Source organism: Coccinella septempunctata, chromosome 4 (assembly GCF_907165205.1).
Source record: "Coccinella septempunctata chromosome 4, icCocSept1.1, whole genome shotgun sequence".
Taxonomy (NCBI): Eukaryota; Metazoa; Arthropoda; class Insecta; order Coleoptera; family Coccinellidae; genus Coccinella; species Coccinella septempunctata.
Genome location: NC_058192.1, coordinates 3,597,258 through 3,609,060, shown reverse-complemented (window position 1 = coordinate 3,609,060; position 11,803 = coordinate 3,597,258). Strand labels below are relative to the sequence as shown.

At 35.6% G+C, this 11,803-nt stretch overlaps 1 protein-coding gene across 4 annotated transcripts; it reads left to right on the top strand.

The window, feature by feature from the left end:
* Positions 1-2,030: 2,030 nt before the first annotated feature.
* Positions 2,031-11,035, top strand: LOC123312072 (sodium/hydrogen exchanger 9B2). Of its 4 annotated transcripts, none has more exons than XM_044896268.1 (9): positions 2,031-2,169; positions 5,514-5,621; positions 7,602-7,802; positions 8,252-8,360; positions 8,537-8,911; positions 8,975-9,222; positions 9,578-9,871; positions 9,933-10,267; positions 10,429-11,035. In XM_044896268.1, exons 2-9 carry the CDS (start codon positions 5,534-5,536, stop codon positions 10,747-10,749), a joined length of 1,971 nt encoding a protein of 656 aa, XP_044752203.1. In that variant the 5' UTR covers positions 2,031-2,169; positions 5,514-5,533; the 3' UTR covers positions 10,750-11,035. The 4 variants fall into 4 exon arrangements, with proteins under 4 accessions (XP_044752203.1, XP_044752202.1, XP_044752205.1 ...); XM_044896267.1 differs by lacking the exon at positions 2,031-2,169 and adding an exon at positions 4,559-4,703; XM_044896270.1 differs by lacking the exons at positions 2,031-2,169; positions 5,514-5,621 and adding an exon at positions 5,962-6,335.
* The last annotated feature ends 768 nt before the right edge of the window (positions 11,036-11,803 follow it).

The window sequence follows — 11,803 nt, the reverse complement described above, 5'->3', positions numbered from 1 at the left end:
TTTTTCTTCATTTTTCGAAGGCTACAATTGAAAAAATCTATGGAAATCATGGGTATTTGAATTCCTTGGAAATTATTGAATAGTTTGATCCAATCGAAAAACTCGTTTGTCTTGATCTTGGTAAAAGTGTCTCAAGGCATCGCAAAAAAGGTAGGTACCTCTATGAGATTTCCGATAACACTCCTGCTTACCAATTTCAGTGATTTTCGTTTGGCAGAATTCGTGGATAATAAAGAAGACTATTTTAAGGAGAAAATCAAGAACCTATAACTCCGAAAGAGGGCAAAAATAAAAAAAAACGAATTTTTTGCATGGCAATATCAGATTTGTGTGCAGGGGCGTTGTCCTGCAAAAACAAAACACCTTTGGATAGCTTTCCGTGTCTTTTCTTTTCAATTTTTTCCCGTAGAGTGATCAGTAATGTCGAATAGTAATCTCCGGTTATTGTTCTACGCTCATCCAAAAAATCAGTCATGATTACTCCATGGCAATCGCAAAAAACTGAAGCAAGAACTTTTCCAGCAGATTTTTGGACACGAAACTTCTTAGGTCTTGGAGAACCAGAGTGTCGCCATTCCATCGATTGTTGCTTTGTTTCTGGATCGTAGAAATGTACCCAAGTCTCATCTATAGTAACAATTCGGTTTGAGAAGTCTACATCGTTTTCAAATCGAGCACAGATCGAACGCGATGCTTCTACCCTTGCACGCTTTTGGTCAACATTCAAACATTTGGGGATCCATTTTTCAGCAATTTTTCTCCAAATTGTTGTGAACTATATGATGAACGCGTTCGTATATAATATTCAGTGCTTCAGATATCCGTTTTAGCCCAATTCGACTGTCTGATAAAATCATGTCATGAACTGCATCGATATTTTCGGGGACTGACACTATAGTTAGGTAACACTATGAGATTTCGCACAAAATTAAATTCCTGTTTGCCAATTTTCGTTTGACCGAATTCTGGAATAAAAAAAGAATATTTTAAGGGTGCAAAAATCAAAAAAGGGGTCTCCTAAAATTTTGTCTCGAGAATCCAATTTTTTTTGCATTAACCGAAATGTATAGCATTTGCATGGGTGCTCTTATGTCAAGGGGCGATAATATCATGCATGTAGTGCTTCACTCGCCAATTGTATCATTATCATCCAGATTCCCAAAAATTGCCCGAACATCAACATCATTTGAGTGATAGAGCTGATCCTGTGATTCCACTCGAATATAAATTAACGTTGTGCTTCCACTTCAATTTTGAAGTGTCAGATGAATCATCATTCGTCATGTGATCAGATAAGGGAACCCGATGTTTATTGTTTATTGGAAAAGAATGAGGGAAAACATCCACTTGACATAGATAATTGTTTGTGGAGGTTGTGGATTTTTCTCCAACATGATGACCCTTTCTAGACTTGAAACTCCGCGAAAAATTTGAATTTGTACGTTCAAGGTCAGATAATTTTCTCCATTGGAAAATGCTTGGTCATTTGGAAATTAAAAGGTCAATGCACTCACCAGGAAAGGACCAAAACTCAACATTTCTGTGGTCTGGAAAATGAACCTACATAATAGAGTTGCAAGAGAAGAAGAAAACCGAAAGAGGGTCTAATTGGAGGAATCTTCTAAGACTGGAAATCTACAAAATTGCTATCCAATGCAAAAAATGATTTGGACTAAAAACTTGCTGGTCCGAGGAAGTAACAAATCAGATTCTGTTCAATGGTGAACAGTTAGAGTGCTACTTCCCAAATTAGCATTTTGACAAACAAGCATGATTTCCTTTGCATTTGGCATCTTCGGACGTTTAAAAAATAGTGAAAATTCACTTTCAGGGACGCAAATCAGATTAACTTTCGAAGTCTAACTATTTGAAGCACAATTCTCTCATAATGAAGGAGAACCGTTTACATGATGATTAGTTTTCATCTAAAACGCATCGATTTTTTAATAATTCAGTCACCTCTCCTTTACATGTCTGGCTTTAGATAATCTGTTTATAGTTTAGTATGCAATCAGGTGGGTAATCGAACTTATCTATACAACAATCGTTTTCAATTCGATCTGAAGCACATTTTTCATTGATTTAGTTCGTTATTATGTCAGTGTGAAGTTCGATAAGAAACAATCCGTGATACAGATGAATCGTTGAAGTTTTCTGTGATTTTTTCTTGTAAGTAGGCTCCTTTGGCTTTTTTTTATCCAACCTGCATCCTCGAAATTGTGACACAGTCTGAGCTGACCGCATTGTATTTCTGAATGATAATATAACTATTCGATTTGATCATCTTATCACAATAATCTGAAGTACGCATCATTCAGTTATTTCTTGTGCCTCAATGGACACCAAATTTTATTTTGCTCATACATAAAATATATTCACTATCGACAATAATTCCGTATGAAAATATTTTCAATCCTACAATCAAACGGAGCTTCTTTATTCAAAATCTATTTGAATATCAGCTTATTTCTCTTCATAAAAAAACCGATAACATTTTCGCTTTTTGTACCTCATAGATAGTTTGAATGCCGATGAATTTGTTTTCCTTTGAGGTTCATAGCTGTTGATTCTAATGTTGAGACCCCTGATACTTTTTGGAGATGGAATTTGAAGTTGTCGAAAAATCCAATTCAAAAAACATTTTATCTTCTTTATCATCGAAAAAGTGAACTGCAGATACATTCGATATTAAAAAATGAAAGTAGGAGGGTATAATGGCTATGTAAAATGGAACTGAATTGGCAGAACTATTGATTAAGAGCCAACCATGCCGCCATTGAAGAAGAGTAGCGACAGAACAGTTTGATCGTATGGTATGAAGAGTTTATTTGTTCATTAGAACGTGTCTCCTTCATCTGGATATCATAAACGAACAATTCTGAACAATCTGACCATGTCTGAGACAAAAACGAAGAACCCTCCTGTTATAGTTGCTGCATACAACAGGATATAGCAAATTATGGTTAAAAATATCCGCCAATTTGTACACCCTGTATATTTTTTCACGAAAATATTCATCACAAAAAAAAATTTGAATCAAATGAGTAGACGCTTTTGGAAATGTGTCAAATTATGAGGAACTTATGTGGAACATAATGTCTTCCAACATAATCAAAACAAATAGAGGATATGATTACAGGAATGGTTTCATTAATATTTACAAAATTTTTACTTTGAACCATATCTTCCTTACCAATTCAAGTTAGAAAAAATTCACGTCAAAGACTGAGGGAGAGTCAACTTGATAGTGTCTGTGATAACAAAAATCAACTCCAGTTTTATAGGCTGCTTGTTGCTGGTAAAAACAACTAGGCAAATTTCACACTACGATTCTCTATTTCGGAAATGATGAACCTAACTTTGCAGCCTTTTTGAATGCATATATGAATAAAATAATGATATTCAAGATCTCTTCGAGCGATGACTAGTGCACACCTATTTAATTTTCTTTATATTACGTAACAATTCACTCGTGACGAATCACATGACATGATCATGACACTAAATTTCTGTATTATGTCCCATGTGATTTTTGAAAGGAGAAAAGGTGATAATATGCCATTTGAGAAGTCATTTTGCACCTTCATGCTAACAAATGAGTTTTAACTGTATAACACTTTCATGAAGACAAACAACAATGAAAATAAATAGCAAGACCAAATAGGCAGGAATGTGAACACAAAACGCAATACAAACAATCAGATTGTACTAGCGAAAAACAAATAGTTTCTGGTTACTACTAGATCGATGCAATTGTATGATTGTCAAGAGGTGTAGAAAAGTTTTAATGAATCTTTTTCGCTCCACCTGAAACACTTTACAGTCGGTAGTTTACTGTTGAATCAACGAAAAATTAAAAATATTCAGATTCATTCAAAAATTTCCTTCACGAAATCTTCTATTTCTTTTGAAGATAATTGAATTAATAGCAAATAGTCAACTGATAGCCACATAGATAGTTCTCTCTAATTGACGTAACTGAATTTTATATCAACAAACGTGATGATCGCTTGGTAAATTCAATGAAGAATTTCAGACGTCATTTGATAATTGATTACCTACAATTCAACCATCACAGGTGTGCTTCCTTTTATATTTCCAATAATAAACCTTTATAATGTAACTCGACAAGACATTATAACCCGCCTTGAACACAATATGAGTTTTCCGTCAAAAATTAAACATGGCAATTTTGAAAATTCAACTATGAATTGAAGAATTGAAAAATCTGAATATGGGTCTTTCTTTATTGGTTCGAGATTATCGTCTGAATTCATTTGGCTTATGCCAATTCGCCAATGCCACTCTGATTATGCATTCTTTGAATATCTTTAAGCTAATTCAGAAAGTAATTGAATTATAGAAATTGGAAGGATGTGGGTGAGCCAGAAAACTCAGACTCGTCTGCCTGTTTACCCATATATCATCTACACAGATCTCAAAACGCCCGTTGTATATCACATTGCAAATTATGCCGTAATAAGATCAACTTCCGACAATATAATCGTGTTATGGATGGTATTTTAATAATAATTGTAACCGCTGTAGATAGCCGAGACAGGCAGTTATGTTATTGACGTATGCGTAAGAAACTTGTCTCAAATATACTAGCTTAAAAGGTGGATTGAATAAGTGAAGTGTACGATAAGGCAGTATTTCTGCTCAAATGAAACCGCCTAGGATTAAAATCACACGTTCTAAAGGTAAATTGAAGATTCGTGGCCACATTTTAAAGAGTCTCAGTATTTGAACTGGAGAATGTAGGGCTCAAACAATTGAGGTTTAAAGTTTGGACTCCATATTACTCCCATCAATTACGTATTAGTGAGGTTGTACTCCCTTTATTTCAATAATAAACTTCAAAATACTATAAGAACTAATTTTCTCGAAAAATATTACTCAAATAATTCTCACTGAAATAAAATCATTCCTGTAACTTTCTGTTTGACTTGCAGAGTTAAAAAAATTTATGAGAGTCGCCTCATGAGATTTGGGGACAATCAACCTCCCATGTCCCCAGTCCTACGCCTCTGGAATTAGCCAGAAACGTTCCTCCAATATTATTCAATGATTCTTGAATTTGAATCAACGAACCTCATTTTGGATCTGATTTTTAATGAGAGATTTGAGCTCTATATCAATATTTTAACAGATTATTCTCCAGTTCCAATAATCCCATTACTGAAAGACCCCGTATATCTCACGGAGAAAAGTTGGAAGCAAATATTTATCCTAGAATTCAAGTATTCTCTGGTAATGAGCCTAAACTTGATTTCGATCGCAGTTAAAAACAAGAAGAGTTTTTTATTATAGCAAAACATAAATAATATCACTCAAAGCTATGCATCTCTGGAGTTTCGCGAATCTAGAAATGAAATTCTCTCAATGTGAATGCCCTTCTCATGGGCAAATCGAGATTTCCTCACAAAAATACCAAGGATGTCTCTTGAACCATTTCCCAAACGATTTACACATCTGAACAATACGTGAACAATTTTTTTGATCTGTTTCAGATGACAACCTAGAAGATACAATGGCTACTAGAAAAATTTCAGCTATGTCTGCTAATGCAGACAGAAAGGGACCGGTCAGGAAAAAAAATTTGTTGGCTTCTACCTTAGGTAAGCAACAATGGGCATTTTTACTTTCAGCGACCGTTCTACAAGATTTGATCTATTATAAATACCAATTGTCGATTGAACTATTCACTTCAGCTACAAACTTTGTATTCTTGTATCTAGCTAAATCTTGTTTCAAGAATTATACTAATTAGTCTGTTCAATAAAATGAGACCAAATATTTATTCAGTATAGCTCAGTATATAATCATGAAAAACGATTTGGTTATATTACCAATTCTCCTCCTTTCTTTTGCAATATGTGGTAAGTAAGAGTTTGTTAATATTATGATCTTCACCTATAAGTACTTCGTACTTCCCACTTTTGAGAAGTTTTTTCGACCTACCTACAGTAGCATATCCGTCATAAACGTTACATACAGTATGGATAACTTCTTCACCATTTTATAGACTCGCTCGCTTTGACAGCGTGACTTCAAATCGCCTAATCTAAATGTATAAAAGGTATTGTGTGGTAGGTGAAACTCAGTACACCTATTGAATCATCCGTGCCATAGTCAGCTGAATTTCAAGATCAAGGATTAGGTTTTTGTTAGGAAAACTGGGATGGAATCTATTTGTATGAATGTTTGGAATGGTTTTAGTAACGGTGCTCACGGTTTGTTTAGTTTCGGACAAAAACTTTTGAAGTGATTCAGGAGGTACTAGTGGATATAGTGGATAGTCATTCTGTTTTTGAAAAATTACACGATGACTGGTAAGTCTTTCTCAATAATGCATGGGGAGAGAGTGATAAAATGTGCAAAAATTCGTTATGTTTTCAATTGATTTTGAAATAATTATTTCACAATACGTTCGAAAATGTATACGAGTATATTCCAAAGAAAACTACTTTAAAACATATTCTTATTTGAAGGGGGAAAAGGAATAATTTGTCGACATTTGAGAAAATATTTCTCAAAGAGCAGCACCTCCAGTAATAATCTTTGTGCAACTGACGAATTTTTATCTGCCAGAAAAATCATCGTAGATCTAAATGCGATCCATATTCTAAAAGAGGTATATGCTTGTAGCAATATATTCCAAATTTCGGGATTACTACAGAAAAAAAAACATTTCTCGCAGTGTGTATTCTTGATTATGCAGAAACAAACTTCTCTTTCCGTTCCTCTGGAATTTTCATTGATATATTCCCATGGTTAACAGATAATGATTCAATTAGAAATCTAGATATCTAATAATGTAATTATTATTCCGCTGATGCTATTGTGAAATTATCGCAAGCATCTTCTTGCAGGTAATATGTAGAAAAATAATATAAACCTAATTACAAGGAATTCCTTCAATCCTTTTGATCCAGCTCAATTTATTAAACTCAAACAATCTAGAAATGTCGTGAGCTTTATTTCTCCTATCAGTGATATCATACTTTGATTCTCTGCTCTGAAAAATTGGATTATTTCTGATGTATATGTGAATAGATGAAGGATTCATTCTGAATAAATTTTTCGTGGTTGTCTGTTACGAAATCATTCGAAAATTCATTGAACTTGGCCCTATTTGCAGTGAGTCTTCCTTCAACTGAATTCTTAATTCAATTCCCTTCCGAACATAGCAAGTTCCTGCCTTGCATACTAAACAGTATAAGCGGTTAAATGAAATATGTGATAGTAATAGTAGTCGAGACGAATATGACAAATTATTTCACGCTTACGTTGAAGAGGATTGTTCTTTACGTAATAATCAACAAATGTCCTCAAATAAACCTTAATTCTCAAGAACGAATTCAACTGCACTAAACGAAAACGTGACATTTTTGCATTTTCATAAATAAAAAAATAATAAAAACCGACAATAGAGATCATATCTAACGCTCTGGTTGTGTTAGCTTGAGGACGAACAACAAAATGAATTAATCTAGGAGGCCACCACAAATAGCATATTTCATAAACTCATTTCTTGGCATTTTATGGTTTTCAGTAGGATTATTCAGAATATTGAGATGTGGAACTTTATTTTCCAGATATACCGGGGAATAATACTCAGAGTCCTTTGATGGAGCCGCCATCATCAAATCGCAGAGTGAGCATCATCGGCATTGATAATCCGGGTTTTGAATCGCCTTCTAGAAATAGAAAAACATCGGCTACATCTGATCACATATTGGAGGGGCCTGTACGGAAGAAGAGTTCTATGGTCAACTCCTTCCAGAAAAATGATTATGGTGAATGAATTTTCGTATATTAATAACTTAATGAGAAAATATTTTGCTTTCTCCATTGTTCAATGAGTTGATATATGTACTCTCCCAACATCTTGTAGAAAATAACACTACAGTAGAAGGAGATTTTTCATTTGTTGATTAGGAGATCGATCACTGAATCGATACCATTATATTAACGTCAGGAAACTGACATTCAATTCAGAAATCAATATTTATGGCAGAGACCCACGATGTGCATGAACATATTCACTACCTAAAACGTAAGATATACAGCAAAATACTACACGTTGCGATGTTAAGAATCGCAAGAAATTTTTCAGATAGTTTCCACTTTTTTCCCTCTGCTAATTAGGTATACATTCGAAAGATAATGACTTAATTCGAGAATTTTATCAGTTTTGTTGGAAGAAATCAGCATGCGCTTGTTAGAATGATTCCTTTTGTTGCAGATAGTGGTAAGCACAGTTCTAACGGTGATGCGCATATCAAAAAACATTCCGTGGCGGATTCAGTACATTCAAAAACGAGGTTTTCTGAGATAGACGAAAATGAAAACAGGCAAGTATTCCTTCAATTCATCAGCCTAATTTCGCCTTCTAATATTCGAAAATTATGTTTCATTTCCATAGACTGAATTAATAGAATTCATTTTCAAAAACTCAGAAGTTTTTGACAGCTTAAGAGAGGCAGGAAGCGATGCGTTTGTCGCCTATAATTCGAATTTTTTCTTCCAGGTCTTGGTGGTATACTTTCTGCATCAGATGCAGATCGGAAGAGTCTCATCCCTCATGGCAGCCAACCTTCTGGTCCTCTATGTGTCCATATCCTTTCTGTCCAACCTACAGGCAATTCTCCAGACTTGTTGCACTGATTCTGATAGGAACGCTGTCGTATTGCGTCTTGTATGCGATAGTTGGAGAAACTGCGGCCCCTGGTGGAAAAGTTTATACCTTAATCATCTTAAGTATATGCGCACATCTGGGAGGATGGTTGATGAGCCTGACCACGCTGCCAGCCCTGATAGGGATGCTGTTTGTCGGACTAATTTTCCAAAACGTCGGGGTTGTGGATATCGATGATTCGTATTCTGATATCACGAAGGAGTTGAGGTGACCATCAACCCCTTTCATATTATGAGGTAATCAAGCTGAAATAGTTCCTTTTTTCTGCAGAAATATAGCGTTGGTTATCATCCTCATACGAGCTGGACTGGACTTGGATCCGCATGCATTGAAAAGACTGAAATTCACAGTGCTCAAGTTAGGTCTTGGCCCATGGTTCATCGAAATGATAACTGTAGCAATTTTTGCGCTTTATCTACTGGAACTACCGCTGAGTTGGGCGCTTTTACTGGGATGCATAGTGGCTGCTGTATCTCCAGCTGTGGTAGTACCATGCCTTTTTCGACTCAGAACTAAAGGTCAGTGAGAAATCTGGTTATCCTCTTTGCTTATTTCATTTCACCAGGGAGATGCAGAACCTTAATCTATCAGTTGATGTTTGGAACCAATATCACATTGATAAATCACTCAAATTCAAATTTAGAGGCAGAAGACGCTGACCCCTGCTCTTTTAAATCTTTTTTAAGATCCCTAGAGAACTCTAGAAATGATTCCCATCTTGTCAAAGGTTATTGGCTTCGAGAGTATCGATTAATTTAGCTATATAACACATGTGAACTCGAGTATATCGTAGAATTTATTGGATTCTCAAATACCTCTAGTATAGATTCAAATAAAACCGTGGAACTTTTTGATTTAATTATTTTCTTTCAGGCTATGGTGTTGCCAAAGGTATTCCAACTCTGATCATAGCTGTTGCTGGTATATGTGACGCTTTATCAGTGGCTATTTTCGGGATTGGAAAGAGCATAATGTTCTCAGATGATTCTGTCACATCGCAAATTCTAAGCGGACCAGTGTCTGTGATAGGAGGACTAGGCTTTGGAGTCCTATGGGGAGTTATATGTAATTATACACCAGAAAAACACGACCCCTTCATGGTACCCCTCAGAATTCTGCTCCTATTGGTTGGAGGAATGATTTCAGTTTTCGGCAGTGATCTCATTGGTGAGTTTTTTCATATATTGTTGAATTACGATTTGGAATCAGTACATTTTCTAATTTTCAGGGTATGGGGGCGCTGGTCCATTGGGTTGCGTGACTGCAGCCTTCATGGCGATATTCTTCTGGTCCAATCAAGGTTGGGAAATTGAGGATAATCCAGCGGCAACGGCTTTCGAAATATTCTGGATGATTTTCGAGCCTATACTTTTTGGGGTCACCGGCACACAGATCAAAATCAACGAGTTGGACCCAGAAATCGTAACGTATTCTCTAGCGATACTCATAGTTGGTGTTTTGATCAGAATCGTGCTCACCATTCTCATCGGAATCGGATGCAAGCTCAACCTGAAAGAGAAGCTGTTCGTGGCCTTGTCCTGGATGTCGAAGGCTACAGTTCAAGTGAGTTCTCGTGTATTTTTATCTTGATTCTCCTAGGTGAGATTGAGGTACCCCTCAGAAGCTCTCCAAAGAGTACAATCTTCCGAATGGAAGCTTATTGGTGTTTTGGATGTTGAAAATATCTAACCTACCTTTTTTAACTGAAAAATCAACTTTTTCAGGCTGCTCTTGGACCAGTCACACTAGGCATCGTTGCGGAGGATTCAGAAGAGCACGAGTATGCGAAAAAAGTACTTATGGTCTGCATTCTCTCGATACTTCTCACAGCTCCAACCGGTGCCATTCTCATCTCACTTGGTGGTCCTCGTCTTCTGACAAAGACCAAGTTTCCCGACGTACCCGAAGGTTGGAGAAGGAGTCACAGACCGTCGATCAGAGATATAAGTATCATAGATGAAGAAGAGGAAAAAAGCGACATCGAAACAGCGAACATAGAGAATTCAATAAGCTATAGAGAGAAAAGCGCCGATGAGAACACATGAGGCGAAAAATTCCAATCATCGACCTAGTCTTCCATTTTATATTCTACTCGATTTTCTGTTTATTGTACGAAAGATTCTAGAGGAAATAAGAGAGCAACGTGGGCTGTAAACGAGGACAATAAATAATTAATTTCGCCATTCACATTTCAGAGATGAAATGAAAAGACACTCATAAACTGAAGTATATATTCATATGGAATAATTTAAGTAAGCAAAACCCAAACTATGTAAATATAGTTCTTAGAGCAAACATCTGAAAAGGAATAATAAAGAGTAAATTTTTGTACTTTTTATTTTATAAAAAGAGCACATCAATTGTGCTTACCATCCTTACATTAAATGTGGATTTTCTAATAGATAGAAAAACGATAATGACAAGGCATTCAGATATATTATATTACCACAGTGTTTCAAATGATCGTATGAACAAAATAGACAAATAGTTTCGGGAAATCCAAACTGAATGAAACAATCGTTTTCAAATAATCGTGGGAATGAAGATTTCCACCCTCATTCCCCAACAACGTTTATAACAATTAGAATTTACCCGAGGTAACAGTTTATAACGAACTCAACTCAAACCTTCAATACAAATCAAGACGATGCCTTGGGAAATATTCTGGGCGGTTTCTCATTGAGAAAAGCTTCAATTTGGGAGATTAAAATACAGTTGAAGAAGGTTCGAAATGAATTTCCAGATTTGGAAGACGGTTCCCATGAAAACTACATCTTTATTTCCATGACTTTAAGCAAGTGCAAGTGCTGTGCTTCACTCTCAGCCCAGAGTGGAGACAAAAAGCCCTATCACTTGAATTATATCGATTTTTTTCATTAAATCAGTTTGATATTTTTATATCGATTGAAACCCACCAATTTTGATCGACCAAGGCATCTTATTTTCCAACGAATGTTTCAAATGACTCGAAATACAAAAAAATCATACCTACCAATCAAAAAAGTTATATACAAGTATTAAATGAGGGCATTGTTCAATATAATAAATGGAATAATCCTTAGATTCCTCTGAAATTCAACATTATATGAATTGTTTTTT